We start from the raw sequence: 23,462 nt of genomic DNA, 5'->3' as shown, positions 1-23,462 counted from the left end.
TTGACAACACTGAACGCTCTGGTTGCCCTGTGTACTAAAATCTGATAATTTTTTATATATTAAGTGTTCTTATAATTTAAAATTTGGGCAAAATGACCCCCTCCCTCTGTATCTGGTTAAGGCCCTGCTCAAATCAAAGTATGATTGCCCTTTTGAGGTACTGAACTTTGAGAACTTCCTTTTGAGAAAACTCAACTTATGCCACAAGTGACATTTCAGATGGAAATATAGGTGCTTAATAGTCAAGTGTTTCTGGCAGCTATAACTTGAGAGGTTAAGCTTTACCATGCAAGATACTCCAGTCCACACCAGTAGATGGATTAGTTGACCCCCACAATAATGTAACATTGTTCAATGCATCAATCATGGCATTGTAAATGGGTGCATGCTGCAGGTTGTGTATTGCTATTACTTCTATATTTTTCTAAAAGTTTTAATTTATGTTGCCATTAATCTTGTATATATTGTGATTTCAATATTTAACTGGATTGCCCGATCAACATATATTGTGGATGGTTAAATAATTATTGGCTATAATGAATAGTACAATTAGGCCATTATTCGTGTGCAACACAAATTTGGCTATTTTTAGTGCAGTTAGTTTACCAACATGTGAATGGAATAAATGCAAAGACAAATTAAATTGAATAATGTTCTTGTAAGATATTATGCAAAACTATTTTATTTACAAAACAAATGGCACAGTGTGACTGCACAGTAAATGCACATGCACACTCCAGACATGTCAAGGGAGTTTCTTTCCATAAAATCCGAAGTGATTCCAGTCAGACAGGGACAGGCAAAACTCACAAATAAGATACTCACCAAAGGAGCAAATATTGCTCAAGAGGAACAAAGGTTCGTTACTTTTAAGGCCATTTTAGAGGTCAGGATGAGATGGAGACCAGCAGCAAGTCTTTGCAAACCAATGTAACTAAAATTAATTAAAATACAACTGACTACAAAGTGTGTTTGTGATCTAATCTTCAGTGCCGTGAAAGCAAATAATCAAAATAGTGTTACAGGGAAAGGGAATGACACAAACAATCAAGGATTAGAAATAAAAACCCAAAGCAAGATTACTTCACTTATCACTATTTAAACAGACATACCTCCATATGAGCAGGTGAATTATCAAAACCGTTTCAAACTGAAAAGGCATATATCTGTTAATTACACTTCTCAAATACTTCCATGCAAAGTGATATTTCTTTTTCGATGATTATTTCTTCTTCGATGATTATAACTCATAAGTATTTTTGCCTTTGTAATTATCAGTAACACGGTGAAAAAAAGATTCCTTTGTTGTGATGAAAACGGATCATTTGCGCAGGCTATTTACATGGAGGCATATATCCTTAAAAGTGAGTATATTCTGTGAAAGGGTAGCGCTGACATGGATTCATATCAGACAGTGTAGTATCATGTTCAGAAATCATTTACTATTCAGGCATTTTTTTGGATCTTGAGAAACACTTTAAGCTACTACTTTGTTGGATTTAACTTACTGACAATTCAGTGCCTGACAGTTTCCAATTATTCTCAACAATTTGGCTTGATACATAACTTGTTCTTTGAGAATACATACAATGGTGAAAAAACCCAAAACAGAAACAACAGGTAGATATGAAGCAGGGGTTGGAATGGTAACAAAACAGTAATCATAAAAACCATCAACCAGCCAGTTTGCTGGCCACGATTGACGTCTTTCTTTGAGGAAGGTCCTGAGGTGTTGGGATGTGTCCCCCTGTGATCTCAGTCTTCTCCGTTGGGGCTGATGGCAACTGCTTATTCTTCATTTTCGCCTTGGCCATGTTGTAGTCACCGGAGTCAAAATACTTTGGCTGAAAAAAAAACAAGACAACATAAAGTGAGACTGATGTAAGACCTTGTATTGTTTAAATGAGCAACGAGTTTAAGTTTGAGACGCACCCCCTTCTGAAGTCTTTTCCTGAGAAGTTCTGAGCCTCCAGGCTTGGCTCCAAGGTTAGGATACCTGGCCTTCAGTTTGGCCTCCTCTGCTTTCTCTGGGCTGATTACCTTGTCCTCCATTTCCTGTAGAAAGAGCCCAGAGTGAGTGGATGGAAAATACACCACTCTGTTGACTTGATTGCAAGAAACGAGAAAACTGCTTTAAAATGTCCTCAAACGTGCAATCTATATTTTGACAGCAGCTACAGCTAGTCTGGCTACTATTTATGTTTTTTAAAAACGCCATGTCATAATATGCAGTCGCCGCCATGAGGGAAACTCAAGCTGGTTTTTGCACTAGCATTAATCCTGACATTTAACTTAGCATGTTTAGCTACAGCGTTAAACAATGTTAGCAAAAAGATCGTTCTATTTGCAAGTTATAGTGCCATCCTGATCGTTGACCGCAAAACAAAATAAAATGTTTGTTTATTGTTGCTTTACTATCAAACACTGGTAGCTAATTAGCATAATTCCTTGGCGCTAGCATCTTTAATGACATTAGCCAGTAGTAGCCACTTGCTAACTAGCTTGCTGCTAGTTCACCAGAATCGACCATAAACCGTGGATTTGAAGCACTAGCTGCGCCGGCTTACGAGACAAAAGTGCAGATTGTCGTTGCAATTTACCTGTTGTTCTTCGGCAGATCTCGTTCCTTCAAGCTCCTCTGACATGTCGGTATTCAATCCTTTTTATTCTAGCAAAACACTGTGGATGTAGCCGTCCGAGTAGCTCTGCTCTTCACGAAGATGAGAGGTGCGACTGGCAGTGGGCGCGAGGAGGGTAGCAGGCTGTCCAGCAACAGGCCGGAGAGTCGATACCAGAGCTGCCTTTAGAGCGCGAGAGAGACTGTGGCCCATAACAAGTGTTTTGAAGAGACTTTGCCTGAAAATAAATACACCTGTGCTGAAAAATGCATATTTACTGTAACTTTATTTCTGTATGTCTTTAAATCAAATGGTTTTACAAGCACTGAACGACACTAGCAACAATAACCGTTTATTTAAACATGGTTACATCTATGTATGTTTACACCTTTTCATGTATAACTTTTAACATCCTAACATCCGTGCATAGACATATTTCCATTTATCAGTATTTCATTCAATGTACATTATATTTTTATTAGATTAGATTTTTTTTTAAATTGATAAGTACCTCAATTCTAAATTTTCACTTTGATTTGCAAATCTTTGCACTATATTTTGTATTTAGGACCCATATTTTCTTTTCTTTTATGTTGCATTGATAAAGGAGATTAAGAATTTCATTGACTGCTCTTGTTGTGCATGACAAATAAACAATCTTGATATTTTGAGTCAAATCTCTCTTTACTATTAAGTTTCATACTATATTACCATTCCATAGAGAAATACCAATTTAGGACTATCCATTGACTCATCTCCTCAGAAAAACACTTTACTAAAATCGAGAGAACTGATTGTTGAACTTGAAAGATGTAGAAAAACACATGCCAATTCTTTTTTCAATTCAAATTTTGTTTGAATCGCATTCAGTATAATGTTACAAATTAGAGGGGTGTATACTATTCTATTCTTTTCATAATAAATGCATATATACACATCAGTGTGCAGTGTAGAAAAATAGAGAAAAAAAAGTATGATACTAACACAATGACCAAAGCAAATGAAGGGTTTATTAGAAAAAACATTCACATACAACACAAAAGTAAGATGTCTGATGGTTTCTATATTTTTTATTTTAGATATTTATCCAAGTTTGTCTTTTATGAAGCTAGTTATAATAGGGTTAATGTCATATAAAATAAGAAACAAAAGAAGAGCAATTCCCAAAATATGTATTAATTTTGGGTAGGATACCCTTTTCAGCATTACTGTTATTACTTCTTATGACAGTATCGAGTAAATTCTTTACAGCCCAAAAAAAAACTAGTTGCTACTGCTGTTTTGGAGGCAGAGCTGTGTTCTGCTGATGATTTCAGTCCTTGTACAGTCATTAAAAACTGAAAGCATTACTGTGTCCATAATCAGCCAAGGTTTTGTCCAAAACAGAAGTTAAATATAATACACGGGCAACTTGCTCAAGAGTTTCATCAGGGAGATTAAAGTTCTTCATCCCCCATGTCCACGTCTTCTTGCAACTTCTGCACCATTTTGTCTTCCATTTGTTTGGCCTTTCCTGTAAAAACAAAAGATAAAATTTGAACATCACTGAAATCACAGACTAATCATGCAGACATTCATAACAAAGTATTTTCTTTGGAACAATAGCCAGCAAAGCTAAATTATGGTATGCAGACTTTTTGTTCAGTGCATCAATCTGCATTGTCTTCTGCAGTACAGTGTGCATGTGTCTGCCATTGGCACACAGGACTGTAACGTGTGTGCATTAAAATCAACTTCAACTTTTAAAATTCCCCTTCCAAGATTGTTGTGTATAACGCAACTTTTTGTCCACTCTTTAAATCCTTACCTGCATGAGGTGCTTTGATAAGGTGAATATTTTTCTTCACTTCGACGATGTCCTCTTCCTTCTCCAACTGTTTGCCCTTCTTTAATCTATAAAGTGGAGACAAAAAAAATATTCAGATAAGGACAGCACAGTTATACAAATCTTGTCAATTCCAAATATGTCTTAAAAACTATCTACCCCATAAAATGTAAGATGCAAAACTCAAAAAGTATGTCCCAGAATGGACAGAGTGCTCACCTGTTCATGATGAATCTCGCCTGTCGCTTCGTTTTGATTTCTTCCACCCTCTTCATTGCCTCCACTGTAGCAATTAAAAGTGGCATGCAATTCTTCAGTTCAATAATCAAATGAAAAAAACATTTTCACAGCAAGTCCATGTGAAACATCAATATATACATTACCTGTCTTGTCCCACAGTTTCCTGTTATATTTCGTGGGGATATTTCTGCGTTTCTCAAACTCCAAAGAGTTATCCTGAAAGAGAGGAGGTTTGTTGGATAAGTCACAGTAAAAACCAATGAACAACACTGGGATAGCATTCCATAGATAAACCAAACTGACCACTGTCAACTCCTTTCCTGATGACTTTCTGAAGGCTTTGGTCCATCTTGTCTTTCTGGGGTTACGCTTCTTCTTGAAGTTCTTGTGGCATTTTGATCTGCAGAATCTGAAGGACTACAGGTGCAAAACAAATCATTTAAGTTTAACTCAAGAAATAAACCTCAGGGGAATTGGAACACATGTGAACCGGTAAACCTATAATTTTTCTTTTATCTTGCCAGGAAGATAAGTTACAAGCTTTCTCTCTTTATACATGTGTAAGACACGAGAAACTGCAGGAAAGAAATGCCAAAGATTGTTTAGAGGTAGTTAAGAAAACAGTGTCATAGTCCTTCCACCACAGAGATGTTAAGAGTGGTGTGAATTTATTTTGCATGTGTTAATTGTCCCACCCAGGACATATCTAGGTCACCATTCTTTCAACAAAGTTTAAGGGATTGTGAAGAAAATAATTTAATGTGCTTTTAAAACAAGTAACAGAAAGAAACTGGATATATATATGAGGCTGGACAAACATGAAACTGAGGGACATAAAAGGCATTATAAAAACCTAAGTCCCAAATTAGCAATCCTAAACCTTTGTTTTTGGAAACAACACTAAACTGTTAAAACAAATAAGTAGGCCACAAATGTCTGGCTCTGATGTTGTTCCGTATGTTTTATATTTAGATATATTGTATTCGTCATATGCACAACAAATCTAGAAGCAGTCGTTGGCATTAACATTCTCGAGTCTCAGAATAAAGAGAAACACAAGTTAAGAGAAAATCTGAAAAATAAAAAAACAGTGCAAATACAGTGTAAGTAATATTTAAATGTAGAGAAAAGGCATTATATATATAAAATAATGTGAAATCAAATGTTTTTGAAATAGAATACTGTAAAGGTATAATGCCATTAATGACTTATCAATGAAGATTTTTAATGAATAAATAAACAATTCAAAGGTCATGTTTTTTCAGTCTACCTTTAGAGGGCGCAATTGCTCCACAAGCTCAAACCCAGGCCCTGATATTTAAATGTCCAGACTCTACGTCAATGTTATTCTTAAAAAGCGTAACACGGAAACAACATTTAATTAACTATTACGTTTATGATTCACCTCTATGTTGTTAATCACCTATGTAGATAATCATCACGATTAGATATTATACAGCCACTTAGCTACTAAACGCCTGTCCTGATCCCACGTGAGTGAAAACAGCACGTTACGTTAGCATGCTATCGTTAGCCAGCTGACGATGATAGTCCAAACATGAGCTTCTCTCGACATTTAAATGGTATTTTAGGCGAAGAGACGGTGTCATACCTTACAGTCGTTCCGTACAAACATCACTCCGTGCCCGGGGTACACTGGCCCCGAGCAGAAATAGCATTTTTCAATGCGCATTTTCGCAGCAGATGCGCTGCGTGCGAAGAGACGAAGACGGACACAAACAAGACCGCCCCGTTTCCGCTTCTTCTTCTTCTTCTTCGCTTTCCTCTGACTCTGGCGGCTGATGCCCCTGTTGGAGTTTTTTGCTGCCCCCTGGTGGACCTTCTGTTACATCTGTCAAAGTTTCTACTTCTAAAATTTGTCAAATACACATAGGATGTTTTGCTTGTAAACCCCTAGTCATGCTATGCTGAAAAAGTTGCACTTGCACTCGAGGATTGGTGAAATCATTTATATGCAGTTTGGACTCTTTCCTGAAGTGCTGAACCACAGAGTTATCACCTCACACTGTCCATCTTAACCATGATCTTAACGTGTCTATAATTACTATGGAGGCCAAATGTGTTCAACTTTAAATATATTAATAAGACCTTATCAAATCAAATAAACATATAGTAATAATTGTAGTGTGCACTCAAGAGAATAACGATCTAATATGTGTTTGTTTATTCATTATGAAAATATAGTTTGGTTTGTGAACTTCTCAAATACAAATATGTAGCCTATTAATAAGGGCCCTTGTGAAATGTTTAAGAGAAGGGGAAGCTTCATTTGCTTGCACACACACACACACACACACACACACACACACACACAAACCCAAAAAGACACAAGAGACACAAGAGTACAACACAAAATGTATATTTTCGAGAACCATTTTATTTTCTGGTATTCAATCATCTTGAGAGTATCAAAAAAGTATTTTGCAACATTTCAACACTTAAAATTATTTGTTTTGTTGCTCACTTTGGCTTGAAATATTTGTTTTGGTATTCAAAAGCTGTAATATCAAAAACCATGACTTAAATAATAACAGTTAAGTCTACACTCTAAATCTACAATTTGGCACCTGAGTTAAGTCAGCAAAGTTACCTGTGTCTTTCAAATGACGCTCTTGTATTAATGCAATACACAGACGAACTCTGAACTTGAAACCAGCCTCATTCATTTACTAAAATGTCAAATTAACATTGGGAAATGTTTTTGTTTACAACATCATGCTAAAAAGACAATCTAAATCAAAAATTCCAATGTTACCTAAATATCATTCTGGTGAAACTTCACGTGATAAAAAGACAGCAGAGCAGTTAATGACACCTCAAGCTTAAAAAAAAAAAAATGCCTTTTCTAGCGATCAAAACCAGTGGAAATCATATTATATTTAAATGCAAATAATGTAAATGAAAACCAAAGAAAATCGCTAAATAACAGAGACCTCTAGTTTCTTTGGTTAAGATTTTTTTGTATTACAAAGATATAAAAATTGATTATGTTGCTCTTCACACATAGGGTTTCCATTTTTGATAGTCAGAATCCTTCATTGTCACACCTGGACAGGAAATATTTTGGAGAGAGAAAGAGAATTCTTTCCCCATACAGCAATATTCGTGAATGTTAACGGATGATTCTCTACACAAAGAAAGAAAATATCAACATCCATCACTGGCAGGACACATTGGATCTTTGGTCTTGTGTCAATCATTTCCATCTCATAGTACCAAGGATCAACTGAATGAAAAGCCATACCCTTTTGAGGAAGTAGACAACTCTTTGGATAATAGCATCGGCATCACCGCTGCGTTTAGCAATGGTCTAAAAGGCAAATGTTACACAAGCCGGGGGGGGACATGTGCTAAAGCTTTCACCAAAATGTACACAGAGAAAAGCATTCAAACCAACATTCTAAGGAAAATTTACATCATTGGCAAGAACAATATTTTTGGCAAACGCATCCTCAATATACATCCTTTATATTTTTGGTTGCCTTAGAATATATATTGTATTATCAAAAACTCTTTGGGGTCAATTTTTTCCTTCTTTGGATCTTACCTTATATGGTATGCAAAGCCCTTTCGTTACTAAGGCCATGTTAAAGCTTTGAGTTCAATGCACTGAAAGAGCCAAACAACAATATTTTACGATTAAGCTCAAATAGTTGGACAATATCTAATGCACTTTTGTTATTTTCGCAACATACATCATTAAAAAACAAACAAGAATGTGAAACAAAAGCTCTTTCAAACGTCAAAATAAAAGTTTAGGGAATTTGAAAAATGACGACCAGTAAATGTAATAATGCTTCGACACTGGCAAAGTGATGTTTTCACCTTGTCCCCTGAGTCTGAGATAATACTGCACAATATGTGGCGAAAAAAAGAGGTAGTAATGTATGTACAGGAACAGAACACGGAGGTAGATAAATCAGTCAAAATTAGCTCAACTACAACCTCTGCTCCAGTGGAAAGTAATAAAGAAAAATGTATCACAGTACATTTTTGACATTCTTTTCAACATTCATCGTGGGTGAGCTTTGGTTTAGGACAGACGACGCCAAACACAGACACAGACAGGTAGAAAGTAAAATAACAAAACAAAACATGGAAATAAAACGTTCTTCCAAACATTCATACAAAATCCTGAGGTAGATCCGAAGCTAAAAAAAGCACATTTCCTCCATCCCAGCAGCTGGCTTCCTTGTGCCTCAGGAAATAACCAAGGGTTTTTTTTTCTACTCGGGAAGCAAAGGGAGGTGGAAGTGGCTTATAGCATTCGGCGGCTAGATAACGAGCTAGGCCAGGTGATGTTAGGAGGAGCCGGCTGCTTGGGACGTGTGAAGCAAGGCATGATGGGAGCCCTCTGAGGTGCAGCAGAGCCGGGTGGCATCAGGAGTGCCGGAGTGATGGAGAGGGTGGGTCAGCACTTCCTCGTTTTCCAATTCAAATGACTGCTTCAGCTCAGCGACAGCGGTAATATCATCTGACCCGAAAGATTCCGGTCGGGAGCATCTGCCAGTGGAAGGGTTGCTCATCTCCTCCTCGTTGCTTTCCTCGTTGGAGTATTGTCCCGAGTCTCCCGTCTCCTGGCTGCCCTCGCTGGTGTGAGAGCTCTCAGAGTGATGCTGCGGTCCGTAGATCATCTCCCTGGACGACGGTGGCAGGGGCCCCGAACCTAAGTGCTCCTCATACCGCAGAACAGTTTTGCCAGCCTCGTACAAGCTGGCTCTGCCCTCAACCTGATATGCAGATGGAGAAGGAAAACTTGATTTTAAAGGTTCACTATGCAGTTTCAGAGGAAGGGGGTTTGTTTACATTCACAGAGCCTGCGGTTAGTTTACAAAACATATTTTCTCTACACGTAATTCTTAGTATTGAATAATTCTATCATCATAAATCCAAACTAAGTGTATTTTAAGGCACCTGGAACCAAACGTAAGTCTAGAATTTGTTTGTAAACCAAACTTTGGGCCCTGCTGCTGTAAACAACAACAGTGAAACAGTAACTTTTCAGGAAGCATTCTAACTTCAAACAGTGTTCCAGGGATCATGTTCCTCAGAGGAAAGTTTGTTCATTCAGTAATGAGAATAAACCTTAGAAAAGTTTCACTTTTCTGACACACCCAAAGTTACATAGTGCATATTTAAGATTAAAGAGAGATAATATAGAAAACAATATCTGATTGAGCTGAATAATGATGCATTACTACTTACATCGCTTTCAGCTGGATTCATGATGTCCCTCTGGAAGAGCAGCCACCTCTTACTGTGATCTATGCTGTTAATTGGACTGGCACCATTTATGACCATACTAGATCCACCCTGGAAAAATGAGAAAAAAACATATGAGAAATGTGTATTATTAATTTTTATGATCATAAAACATGTAACTGTGCATTTTAAAAATATATATTTTTGTCATAAGAAAACGGTTCTCTCTGTTTTATTTGTCTCACCTTGGCATCTAGAGAGTGATCACATATCGTAGGCATAAGGGCCTCAACATTCTCTATATGGCATTCACCAGGCAGAGACAAACCAGCACGTGGACCTCCAGCAGCTCCCACAGTAATTGCTTTGTGACCAGAGGATTTTCTATTGGTCATGCAAAGATAAAAAAATATAAACCAATGTCAGAAAAAAAACCTCAGGTTACGATACACTTTTCAAATATTTCTCATTATCCAAAATGCTCGTAACCAGTACCTTGGTCTGCCCTTACTGATGAGGATCAAGGCACACATAACGATACAGGCCAAGGCGATGCTCACGCCAACAATGATCCCTGTCATAGATCTCTGGTCTATGTGGTAGAGACCATCAGAGTACACTGGAAAAAAAGACAACACAGTGTTTGAAATAATCACACATTAGCTAAGAGTTACAAATAGCTTAAGATACAGAAGATAGATTACACTAGACGAAAACTGTATACTCAAGACTAGAAACTGATGTTTAACAAACCTCATCCGAGTGTTTTTTTTTTGTTACCAGATAAAAATCTTCAATCACTCTTGACACTTTTCTTTACTAATGATTATAAATCCAAACTTGTGGCAGAATCGCAGGTCATTTCAAGTTAAGAAAACTAACACTAGTGCAAAACCTACAGTATACTTTCATATCATTGTATATTTATTGCCACAACTTGATATAATAAATTGATCAAACTCATCAAGATGAGACCCCTCCAGTGTTTCATGGTGCTTACCTGTTGTATCCGGGACGCTGTCGGAGTGCCTGGGGTTCTTGGTGCGGTGGGTGTTTCCACGCGTCAGTGCCAACTCCACATTGTTAGAGAACGGCCCGTCACCGACCTGGTTGGCGGCAGAGATTTTCACCAGGTAGACATTCCCCGGCTCCAGTTTCTCCAGCAGAGCCATCGTATGGGTTCCTGCAAACAGAAGCACAAAACACACCACGCTGATTACTGACACAGTTACAATTTAATGTTAAAATAACAAAATAATATATGTATGTACATAATAATAATAGATGTTTAAAAATGTATACTATAAAGGGGATTTTCGGTGTTGAATTGTGCATAATGGACAGTTTTTAAATCTCTTATAAGGCATTACTTCATCATTATCATCACTATGGTCTATGTTATATTGTTCTATTGTCTATCTCTAAAATTGCAATATAATTACAAATGGTGTTGTTTGTAATAAGTGGTGCTGTCACACCACCTTCTCCCAAATGACTTTGCTAATGCCTGACTACTCACCCTCCCTCTTCAATATTTGCCAGCGTCCAGCCAGCCAGGCCTTCTGTGAAGCGTACAGGATGGTATAGTGTGTAACCATCACGTTGGGCTCAGTGGGCTCCCTCCAAGACACCAGGGCGGTGTCATCCTCGATCAGAGTCACTCGCACTCCTGCAGGTGGGTGGCTAGGTGCTGTATGCAGGGCAATCACTTTAATTATAAACAATACTTGCTGAGAGATTTACTTAGAAAAATGAACTCATCTAATTTGTGACTGCATGGTAGAGGGAATATTGGAATGACAACAAAGACAGAAAGCAACAGAGCAGTGAAGAAATGATGTGACAGTAATCTCTAATGTTTTACCTGCTGGCAGAGTTCGATGGTAAACAACAGAACTCCAAGGACTCGACATCTCGTCCACGTGGAGACGCACGACAAACTCATAGCGGGTGTTTGCATCCAATTTCTGAACAGTCACATTCTGTTTGGTGCTGTGGAAAAACAACATTCTTACATTATGGCCATTTGTCAAGCAATAATCCTGAGTTAATCACTGAATAAAATGTGCAACTGTTGGGTAAGCTTAAAAGCCTATATCATTATAAACAGCCAATGATAAAGTACAAGATCCCTATCCACAAATGATTTGTAAAACCTGCAGTGTAACATAACCTGAGTCACTGAAAAATCACAAAAATATATTTTGGAGGCTTTATTTGTTATGCTAGAGGTAAAATACTGATTTGGTTCTCAGCTTACGTTTGTATGTAGCGTATAGCAGAAGCGTTGTGGGTTCCAACAGGGGTACAACGGAGTGTATAGCTAACAGCCTTCCCGGAGGCGAAAGCTGGACGGCCCCATTGCAGGGACACTGCAGATGAATTGCTGGCCAAGACGGTCAAGTGATCTGGAGGTGGAGGTGATTGTGTGGGCTGCTCTCTAGCAGCTGATTGATGCAAACAAAATGCATATTTATCTCATCACATTTCTCAACTTTAAAAAATGGTTGTATTTCATTTTAAAATGGTAAGACTTTTAAAATAAAGAAGAGGGGAATTAACTTACACAAACATCCTGGAGTGCTAGTTGTTTGGTCTGTCTGATAGCCATCTCCAGCTTGACTGACAGCCATAATCTTGACATGATACTTTCTCCTTGGATCTGTAACATAAAAAATAAATGTTCAGCGATTTCTGTACGTGCTGCTAAAACAAAAAGATGAAGGTTGGCCAACCTGACATTACAGTAATTGCACAGAGCAGTATGGGTCAAATATGTTATTCAAAGTGCCAATGCCTGAAAGATCACCATTAAAATAACCCAAAAATTATCAATCAGACATTCAAGAGGCATTGGTAGTTAATTGCAGGAGGAGATGTTTGTCCATTAACAATGCATGGCCTCCTGAGTCACCCAAGCCTCTCATTTATCATGTGTTGTCATGTGGAAGGAGACTGGGGGAGATCAACCAACCCCAAGGCCCAGTAAAGCTGGTTACATGATCAATAAGCTCTATGAAAGTTATGACAAATAAATACTGTTGTTGCTTTTTTTTAAACCTGTGAAGATTGAACAACTATGAAAAGCTATGACCACAAAGTTGTGCTTTTAAACACAATAAAAACATACACTGAATTTGAGGGGAACAAGAGAGGTGCGTCGAGGCAAAGTGTGATTTTGTATGTGATGTTTTTCCCCTAAAATATAGTATGAGTTATTAATAAGGAACATAGACTGCACCAGGTGCAGATTGATTTGGGGGTTGGGAAACCTTCATTAGAGGCAATGCAATCACAATTTGTATTTTTTAACTTGAAAAGCTACCATTGCCATAATCAGGACGTTTTAGGGGGTGTTAGGGTTTGTTTTATGCATCCAGTGTGAAAGGTCAGCATTTGGGTATTGACCAGTGGCAGTGTGTCCAGGCCTGTTGTGGGGGGCTGGGCCGGGGGCCGCCTTCAGCTGCTGGGATCCTAGGCCCATGGGACTGGGGGGAGTTGACTGGGGTCACCGGGTCAGGCCAAGATAGAGCACAAGGAATCTGGGAGCAGGACTGTGGGATAGGAGCTGGGCCCCTTTTGTTCCCTCTTTCATGTTCTTCCCACTGCCCTTCAGTTATAGCCTTAAACTAGGAGCAACACAGAAAATAAAATCGGCTCCAAAACTGAACTTATATTGAGCTAACATGGGACCAGTGGAAGCAGCAGCTTGAGCGATTAAAAATATTGTACAATTTTGAAGAGTTTTCCAGCCAGTTATTATTAGTTAAAAAACTGATAATAATTAACAATCTTAACAATCCCATTACTCACACACATTTTTCGGGCAAAACTAAAACATTTTAGTAGGAAGTGGAACCACATTGTGCTTAAAGACTACAACAGAGAAAAAGAAGATTTGATCACTATGTTCCTGCCGGTTGAAATTGCATATAGATTGTTGTGGGTTATTTACATGGACAGCACAGATGACCTGTGGGGGCAGGGTCCGAATCCAGGACTGCTGTCTCACGGCTAGAGGTCAGTGGCTCGGACCAGTTCTGGCCAATCCCAGGGGTATTTGTTTGTGCACTCCAGTGTCCAGCTAAAGGGGGGTAGCGACCAAGGTCTTACAGACCAGGTCTGGCCTTGAACACAACACAATGGCCAGGGGTAATTATGCAAGCCACAGGATGGGAAACGGTGGTGGGAGGGACATCTGGACCCCAACCTCTAACCCTGGGAGTCTCACACAATAACATAGCCAAACTAGAGAGGGCTGCTGGTTAGGCAAGAGGGGTCAGCCCATATTGATCAGGACACACAGGCGGAAAATGCAAATGCAACATCCAACTGCCCACAGAAATTGGGAAGACCCATTTGAGTAAAAGCAAATGATCCATCAGTCATTTGCTTTTACATACGTAGAGATGGTGGAAATGCATGCTCCCATAGCAAAAATACATAATGTTGTATGTTTTTCACCCGCTGCACCGTCCCACCGTCTCACAACTACACAGCTGTGTGCATCACTCACCAAGGCCACTTATGGTGTAGGTATGGTTCTGAGCCTGCAGCTGAATGATGGGCTGCTCTGGTTGGCCTTCCTCGTGGTAACAAAGCCGGTAGCCCTGGACAGCCACAGAGTCTGAGGAGGTTTGCCAGCGTGCCACAATGGAGGTGCAGTTGACTGGCTCAAGAAGAAGAGTAGGGGCTGAAGGCACTGAAGGGCAGAGGCAGTAGGCAAATGATCAATGCACACTCAAATGTAAACATTCAATTCATTTCATCTCTACACTCATTTAATAAAAGCCCTGTCTGAACAGAATCAGCTGTGACCTGTCCATAATACCTTTTTATCGCTGTAACTACCACTGCCCATATTACAAATGAAATGAAATTCCAATCCAAATCTAACCCGACCCCGAGTATGATGGAGATGCCCTTTATCTCTCTGTTTTTTACACACAGAGATTTATATATATATATATATATATATATATATATATATATATATATATATATATATATATATATATATATATAGAGAGAGAGAGAGAGAGAGAGAGAGAGAGAGAGAGAGAGAGAGAGAGAGAGAGAGAGAGAGAGAGAGAGAGAGAGAGAGAGAGATATTATTAAATTTTTAAAACTTTAAAACTGTCTTGTGTAATTGCACAAGACAGGACAAGGAAGACTAAGCCATCAGCAAAAAAACAACAAGGAACATGCTATAGAACAAGGATTAATGCAAGAGGTTTATACAGTTATTAACACAATGGTTTCTCCGAGGTGTACATTTTAGTTGAGCATTGTGGGTGTCACAGAGGTATACATTTAGAAGACTTCGTATTCACTATATTTTATGCTCTCAAAAAAAGTACAATTGTGTTGGCTGTGCTGCTCTTCATCACCTAAATCTAAATCTATAACTATAACTAAACTTTTAAAAACAAGAAGTCCAGTTTTGGTGGACAAACAGCCTCCCCCAACGCAGCAGGTCATGAAAAGAGGCTATTCTTTCCCCCACATAGTAGATGCCTGAGGCCCTCTCTTTATGACCCGTGACTGAGGCCACTCTAACATCACTGACAGCGAAGGGCAAAGGTTCCTGGGTAACCAACACAAAGACTGTGGGACAATGCTAAAAGAGCAAACTCTAGGCATAAGCCGGTCACTCTGCATGTGATCCTCCTGGTAATCGAAGAGCAAGAAAACAGCGTTGTGCCAAAAGCAAAAGCATAACCTACATAGCATGTACTTGTTGTTTGCTTCTTATTTTACTGAAGATGCATGCTTTTGATACAAATAATAAATTCAACCAAGCATGAAAACTTAGTACCTAATGTAAAAATGAAGTGACCAAAACTGCCCAGTACAATGATGTGATGAGATAGCCCAGATAAGAATAGCTTTATATCACTTGTTTCCTTTTTTTAGCCTTTTGCACCCTGTTTACCTTTGCTGCTGGATATCTTAGGTGTGCGGTGTGAGGTCCATGCAGAAGGCTCACACCAGCCCACGCGGGTGGCTGCAGCCATGCGGAGCAGGTAGATGGTGTCAGGCTGCAGGCCCTCCAGCAGGTATTCTGTGCTGTTCTGAGGTAGCTCTACAATGGTGACAGTGTTGTCCGCTGCTGTACGATAGGAAAGTCTGTACGCAGACACCCGGCCACGGCTCAGCTTGGCGGGCAGTGACTGCCAGCTCACCTGGATATCTGTGGAGCTCTGGCTGGTCAGACTGAGCTCTGGGGTACGCAAAGGCACTGTGAAAAGAGAGGGACACAACACATATACAGTACTTGAATCTGAGGTGGTGATGGATTTCTTAAGAATACAAGCGTGCTGGCAAAAAGCTCAAATGTAATATCTTCTTTTATTTATTATTAATACAAACGTTCTACTATCGAGGGGAACATTTTATTAACAACAGCCCACAGATCTACCTCCCCTTTTTTCCACTCATGGTGTGCTTGGTACCCTCATCAATTGCATGCATTTCAGCTTAACTGAGAGAATGATTTATTGCGAGGAATGCTAGGAGTTTCAGTGCTTACCATCCTCCAGGGTATGTTGACTGACTTGGTCTGACATACGACTGGCTCCCATCGGCATATAAGCCACAATATAAAAGCTGTAGTTTCGAGCTGGCTCAAGGTCATCGATGATATAACTGGTCGTGTCGTTGCCAATAACAATTTGGTATTCTTCGTTGTTTAGACCTGAAATGCAAGAGATCGGTTACGAAATAAGTTCAATTGTCCAAAAGAGAAGATACTTTTATGAAAGGTTGTCAAGCAGATTGCAAACAGTCAATGTTTTGAAAGACACCTATTAACAATTTCACTTATCTCTTTCTATAAACATGTGTCATGCAAACTACATCCATATAACTGCTTTCAGTTTTTTTATATACCAAACATACTTTAACACCTACCAACATGTTTACTATCAATAGAGTTTTTTAACCGTCAATTTAATGGTTAGAATTAATATCTTCTTATTTTACTGGTTTGCAAGACCATACGGCTTTCAAAAAGCTATCCTGTCCCTTTAACTACTAGCAGTATGAGCAGGGGAGCGGACAATAGGCTGGCTAAGCCTGTTGTTATTTCAGTGAAGTTGCCATTCTGAGTCCTCCTTGACCTCTGATCTGTGCAGCTAAAACAGATGGCCATCACAGAGGAAAGTTGATCATATGTGAGAGTGTGAGATAGCTTGTTCTGGTCAACAGTCTTCATCCCTCCCAGCACACAACAGATCTGTTCAAGACAGAATCAAAACCTGAAACGTAAATAAATGTTTTATCCATCTTGGTCTCACCTTCAGCCTTCATATAGTGGATGGAGTAGGCTATGACTTTGTCAGCCTTGTAGAGAGGTCTCTCCCAGGCCAGTAAGATAGCAGAGCTTGAGATAGTCTCAGCATGGAGATTTCTGGGTGCACTGGGCCTGTCCTCGGACATGACAACAATAAGGCGAGCCAAGGACAGCTCAGAACCCTGTTCACTTTCTGCCACGCATTGATAGATGGCATCATCTTCAGGGATGATCTGGGTAATCACCAATTTACTATGAAAAAGAAAAAATTAAGTATTAACAATTATTAGAAAAGTAAATGCATTCAATTTGGGCAGGTTTTTTCCCCACTCTGCTTAGTTTTGTTTGATTGTGACCACTGCTCCTGTTGTGCAATACCTGTTGTACATCTTAATCCTCCCATTCAAATGGACCTCTTTTCCATTCTTTAGCCAGCTAATGCGTGGCGCGGGCACTCCCTCTGCTTGGCACATAAAGCGGGCAGTGCCTGCTCTTGGACGGGTCTGGCTCTCAGGCCTCTCGACAATGGATGGTGGCACTGCAACAGAGGGTTTAAAAGAAAAGTCATGAATACAATCAACCATCAACAAATACAACACCAATTGTGTGGCTCTGAAAGCAGGAATTGGATTATTCTCATAATTAAACAATCTGTTCACATCTCCAAAAGCATTGGTTGTGTTATGGCATATGGAACACTAGCAGGCAGGTTATGCGGTCTGAAAACCAAGGATGCATAACTTCTAAAGAATTTACTGTACCTAAAACTGTGAGGTTAGCAGCAGCGATAGTGTAGTTGCGTGTTCCCGGTGTGGTTGCCCTGCAGAGGTAGACTCCACTGTGCTTGGAACTGACATCAACAATAACCAGGTTTCCATTGCCCAGCACTTTGGCATTGTATACATCAATGGGTTTGCTGTCCGCACGGCTCCAGGAGATGATGGGCCAGGGATTGCCTGTGGCCACACACTCCAGCACCACAGTTTGGTGAAGAGAAACTGTGACATTCTGAGGTCCAGCAATGATCATGGGCCTCTGACGTGGTTTTGGGCCTGCACCTTCACAAGAAAGGGACAATGTCAGAAAAATAAATATGTTGTACCCTATAGGAAAATATGGTTTAATGCTCTATCCCAAAATCCAGTTTATTGCTATAAGAGTTAAGTACCTTGGTTGACTGTCAGCGTGGCCTCCCTACTCTTTGACCGGCTACCGATGTTAGTTGCCACACATCGATACTCTCCAGCGTCTTCCAGTTGAACATTGGCGATCTGAAGGACTCCGTTGGGCAAAACCGTTATTCTGGGAACATACAAAGGCCATATTAGGGTCAAACAAGAGGGTACATTTTGACAGCAACAGAATGGAAGACATGCTAACTGTTACAAATTCATGTTTTTTTTAAAGTGTGGGGATGTAATACGGTCTATAAGATGACAGTGTGTATTTTGTTGGTACCTGTCTGTCTGTAGTGGTAATGTGCTTTGGTTGAGCTCCCAGGTGATTGTGGCAGTTGGGCTGGAGGTGACTGCACAGGAGAATCGTGCCACTGAGCCCTCAGTGACAACCGTCGGCACAGGGTGCAACATAAACTCTGAGATACCTGTGGAGAAAATACATTGATGGTCAAGAATGCAATTATCAGCAAGCAACTAAAACCTACCTTATTACCTTATTATGAAACCAGTGGGTAATTGTTTTAGTATATGGGTCCATCTACACTGAGTTGTTTTACAGTCACACGTTTTTGTCACTTACCACATAAATATATATTACTTATCATGCATGTGAAGCCCTGACTTTGATTAATGATAACTGGTTCTATGAAAGGAATTGATCTTTGTAAGATACAATGATCTTTGCTTTTGAGCAGATGAGCAATCAGGTCCCAAACTGACCAGCTGCTCCAATCAATGGATCAATGGAAGAATGACACTGAATGATGCATTTTTATAGATAAAAACTAATCAATTCACTTTACATTAGAAGGATTGCAAGCAAGCATCAGAAGTAAAAAATAAATAAAAAATAAATAAAAAGTATTACACACTCCATAATCAAAATATGGCACTTTGTCCATTTAATTTTGCTCAGATTTTACCAGTATGCATAATGTTCTAAAATGACTAAAACAGCTGTGCTCACGTTACTGAGTCACATTCTGTTTGTGTACTTAAAATCGCTTTCATCACCACAAATAAGCAACTCTAAATCTGCATTTATTTGAAGACATGACCAATGACCTTCATTCAGTAAGGTGATAACTCTCTCCCAACCCCCTCACTCACAGGAAGGAAGTCAATATCATGTTAAAGAAAATCAATACCTTGTTCTCCCACTGAAACAGTCGATTTAAATCCTAAACTGGCAGATTCTAATTAAAGAGCAATCCTTTCATTTAGGACTTAGTCTCATCAATATTACACAAATAACGTGGTTCCCCATTTTCTGTGAAGTGCATTATGGGCTTAACCTAAACCAAGGCCAGAAGAAAATGATCCATTATAGTTTGTTTGTAAATTGTTCCTCTGAAATTGTTCCTCTGAAATGGCAAAACGCTGTAGTTTAGGGGTATTATTAGGTAGGTATTATCATGAGGTTTGGAATTCATTGTACCATGAGAAAGTAGGGTGGCCTTAACTTATCACACGTAAGGAACAACACAGTCTTGTTTTTATTTACCAAGCAAAGATTATTAAGCTTCCATTTTACTGAACTGGGTAAAACTGCATTCAAATACTATCAAATCTATCAAATCTATCAAATCTATCTATCTATCTATCTATCTATCTATCTATCTATCTATCTATCTATCTATCTATCTATCTATCTATCCATCCATCCATCCATCCATCCATCCATCCATCCATCCATCCATCCATCCATCCATCCATCCATCCATCCATCCATCCATCCATCCATCCATCCATCCATCCATCCATCCATCCATCCATCCATCCATCCATCCATCTATCTATCTATCTATCTATCTATCTATCTATCTGTCTCCAGACAACATGGCTGATAGGTAAGAATCACTGGACCCCAGGATCAGTGATGTCCACGGTGGGTGTGGCCTGTACACAGACTGATCCTCTAATATGGTCACCTCTGTTGTAAAGCACAAATCAATGTCTAGGTCAATCAGCACAAAGGTCTCCCTAAAAAGGTCAAAGTTCGGCATCAACCCCCCCATTCAATCTGAGCCCTAACTGGGAACCAGATCGAAGTTAGTTTACCATTGGACTAAAAATGAGAGAACCCTGTGATTTTTTTCTTATCCTATATCAAAGGCTACTGAAGTAATACATTTACTAAGCAAAAACCACATATGTACTTTATTTTGAAATATTGTAAGAAGTAGTATTTGAGATATCTGACAATCTCTAAAAAAGAAATGGCGACAGTCCTACAACGACAGGGAAAACAATTCCTGAATATGTTTTGAAAAGATCAACACTATTACTGGAATATCAGGCCGGGCCATTCACATGACAAACTGGCCTTTTTTTCTTTGACAAAAGGGCTCTGCTTGACAGGGCAACAGAGGGGCTGGTCCAGTGAAAGGGATTGTGAGTTGTGAGAGGGAACAGCAGGGCGGCCCAGCCATGAGCCGGCCTGTGACATCACAAAGCCTTTCTCTGCTGACCCCTGACCCCCAGGACCTATGGACAGAAGGGGAGCACAGAGAGGAGGCCCATCCTCCACTCCCTGCCTACAGCTGACCACAAACCTTTAACCCTTTCACTGACAAAGGCTGGCACAAGGCCAAACTAGGCAAAAAATATATTTTGTGTGACCTTTTGATAGAACGACAACAAACACAACAAGAGTGTAAGAACTGAATTGATGTGTCCATAAGCGTGTGAGATTGTTTTTTTCGTGTTTGTATTTCTATATTTCTAAATCTCTCCCTGTGTGACAGTTGTATAAAGTTCTTTTTTTTTTCACTGTTAAGTGTATGGCCATATAAAGCCTCAACTTTCCATCTTCAAAGTCAGTGTCATTATCAGAATATTTCAGACGGCTGAGGTAGTTGCCATGACACCACTCATGGGATATCCCTTCTTAGACCAAGTGTCCATGATAGACCAGGCCCATTGAATGCACACAGCTGCCCCGTCCACTGATATGTGGACAAACAAATGCCCTGAAAACCTCGCCTTTTCTTCTGGTGCGGTCAGGGTTACTCCAAACAAAGGCTAAAAGGCAAATAGCCTTTCAGAGATTCCTCTGTGTGGCAGACCATTCAGCTATTACACAGATCCACAGTCTGCAGTGACAATGCAACCCCACTAACAAACTAAGAGAGAGAAGGCTAACTTCTAACTTTTTTGCCAATGCTTCCTGATTACTTTCATAAATGTGCAAGTTCCTTTTAAAACAAGGAAAAGTTAAGGTACTCAGGGTCTAAGAGGGCTGCCTATTTATGGAGCTTTTATGAGCTTTTAGATTGACTCTCCAACTATCTTTAACTGTCTCTTAAAATGATCCCATAACTAGACTGACAGCTTTAAACCCAAGCACAGCTAAGTCTGAACAACTTCCAATAACACAGAAAGAAACCCAGACTTTAGAAGTAGAAAAAAAGAAGAAAAAAAAGAATGGAGTCGGGTGGGGTATATCTGCTTTCCATCTCCAGGTTAATTACCCATGAACTTGTCATTCTGATGGCTGCATGTTGACACCACAAAGCTTATATCACCAACAACTTTAACCCATCCTCGTCTTGGTCTCCACAGTAAGAAAACAGGAATAAAGTCCATGTTAGCCCCCCCCCCCCCAAGAGAATCACCCTGAGATCCATACTCACTTGCGATAGTCAGACGTGATCTTTGGCTTAGGATAGCTCCGTATTTGTTCTGCGAGAGGCACCGGTAAAATCCTTCATCTGATTCCTCCTTGGTTTGCTTTATCTTTGGTATGTACAAGGAGCCGTTGGGCAAAAAGTGTATGTGCTCACTCGCTTCCAACCGAACCCCATTCTTGAGCCACTTGATGGTGACTGGAGGCTGCCCGTGGGCCTGACAGTCCAGGACAGCAGCGTCCTTTGGTAGTGCAGTAACATCACTGGGCTCTGTGATGAAGGACAACTCGCTAAAGCATAAAACACCTAAAGAAAAAGAAAAAGAAAGGGGGACATTCATAAAGAGTTGTATCATGTATCTGATTAATGGGAGACTACAGCTGCACAACAATCACTTTCAGCCTTTCAGACAGACACAAACACATCAGGAATAGTGTTGCTATACAGTAATAGGCTATTAAGGAAACTATGCTGTCATTACAGGAAACGATAAAAAAAAAAGACCATACAGAATAATTTTGACAAAATTAGCCTAGGCTTAATTGAATTTCCCTAATAAAGGATTATTCTTGTCATGCCTATGTCCTGACCTGACACAAATGTTAAATGCATAGGACTGGTAGATTGTTAGGTTACTATACCAAAATAAAAATAAAAATGTATCTTTAGGAAACTGATGTACGTGTCATGTTTATAATTAAATATCATATCGTTGAGCATCAAAACCGACATTTAGGCTAACCTTAATTGACATAGGCTTAAATGACAGTGAAACACACGAATAATAGAGAGAATACAGTTTTAAGAACCTGTTTCCTCTTAGTTAATATGGTTCAGAAAACAACAGTCGTTTGGCAAAATAGATTTCATTATTAACATAGGTTTCAGAGAGTGGACGGCAGTCAGCTTAAGTTAATCACACAGGCAACGCTATAGCTATTCAACAGTGCGTGAGCGAACCGCAACTCAGGTCACCAAATACAACGATACAACAGTAGTAACAACAACCAAAACAACACACTTACTTGATAAAGGAATTAACAAAACAAAAAGCATCCAGCGCCGGTGGAATTTCATCTTAAACTTCGCCATTTATCCGAATAGTTGTGTCATTTCCCCCCCGCCGCGAACCACCACTATCGTGCGTGCAGTCCGTCCGTCCTCCAAGTTACTTCTGCCAGCAGCAGCAGAGCAAAGGACCAACTGCACTACGGGGGTGCGGCCCCCCCCCCCCCCCCCCCTTCTCCCCACCCCGCCCTCTCACACATGCGCAGACAGCACACAACAGAAGCAAGTGTCTTTTTCATTGAGGTCTAGTAGTATAGGGACCCCAGGGGCCACGAGGAGGAACTGTCACAAAATGTGGAACTGTGCAATTGCATTCATTGCACCTGCTTGAGGGTGAAAGGATCAGAGATTGTAAATCTGACCAATTTAGATTCTCTCCTGGTCCTA

The 23,462-nt window shown here is 39.7% G+C and overlaps 3 protein-coding genes across 3 annotated transcripts; all 3 read right to left on the bottom strand.

Moving 5' to 3' along the window:
* Positions 1 to 664: 664 nt before the first annotated feature.
* On the bottom strand, positions 665 to 2,740 carry LOC307250468 (cAMP-regulated phosphoprotein 19-like). Its single transcript, XM_080027563.1, has 3 exons — positions 2,601 to 2,740; positions 1,933 to 2,055; positions 665 to 1,844 (listed from the first exon to the last, which is right to left on the bottom strand). The coding sequence occupies exons 1-3, from the start codon at positions 2,643 to 2,645 to the stop codon at positions 1,674 to 1,676; spliced, it is 339 nt and encodes a 112-aa protein (XP_079883689.1). The 5' UTR covers positions 2,646 to 2,740; the 3' UTR covers positions 665 to 1,673.
* An 868-nt stretch (positions 2,741 to 3,608) lies between these two features.
* Positions 3,609 to 6,437, bottom strand: rsl24d1 (ribosomal L24 domain containing 1). The gene is made up of 6 exons (XM_080028338.1): positions 6,296 to 6,437; positions 4,987 to 5,100; positions 4,827 to 4,899; positions 4,663 to 4,726; positions 4,426 to 4,511; positions 3,609 to 4,131 (listed from the first exon to the last, which is right to left on the bottom strand). Exons 1-6 carry the CDS (start codon positions 6,374 to 6,376, stop codon positions 4,055 to 4,057), a joined length of 495 nt encoding a protein of 164 aa, XP_079884464.1. The 5' UTR covers positions 6,377 to 6,437; the 3' UTR covers positions 3,609 to 4,054.
* A 2,568-nt stretch (positions 6,438 to 9,005) lies between these two features.
* On the bottom strand, positions 9,006 to 23,099 carry LOC307251233 (protogenin B-like; the record flags this gene model as incomplete). The annotated part of the gene is made up of 19 exons (XM_080028553.1): positions 9,006 to 9,434; positions 9,910 to 10,017; positions 10,152 to 10,290; positions 10,402 to 10,525; positions 10,907 to 11,089; positions 11,426 to 11,596; positions 11,771 to 11,898; positions 12,167 to 12,353; positions 12,473 to 12,568; positions 14,423 to 14,608; positions 15,842 to 16,147; positions 16,439 to 16,603; positions 17,205 to 17,452; positions 17,579 to 17,738; positions 17,962 to 18,258; positions 18,369 to 18,502; positions 18,659 to 18,803; positions 22,014 to 22,313; positions 23,033 to 23,099. 19 exons carry the CDS (start codon positions 23,097 to 23,099, stop codon positions 9,006 to 9,008), a joined length of 3,573 nt encoding a protein of 1,190 aa, XP_079884679.1.
* Positions 23,100 to 23,462: the final 363 nt, after the last annotated feature.

This window comes from Ammodytes marinus, assembly GCF_949987685.1.
Source record: "Ammodytes marinus genome assembly, chromosome: 5".
In the NCBI taxonomy this organism is placed as follows: domain Eukaryota; kingdom Metazoa; phylum Chordata; class Actinopteri; order Uranoscopiformes; family Ammodytidae; genus Ammodytes; species Ammodytes marinus.
Note: the sequence above shows the minus strand (reverse complement) of the source record. Positions and strands in the feature narration are given on the sequence as shown.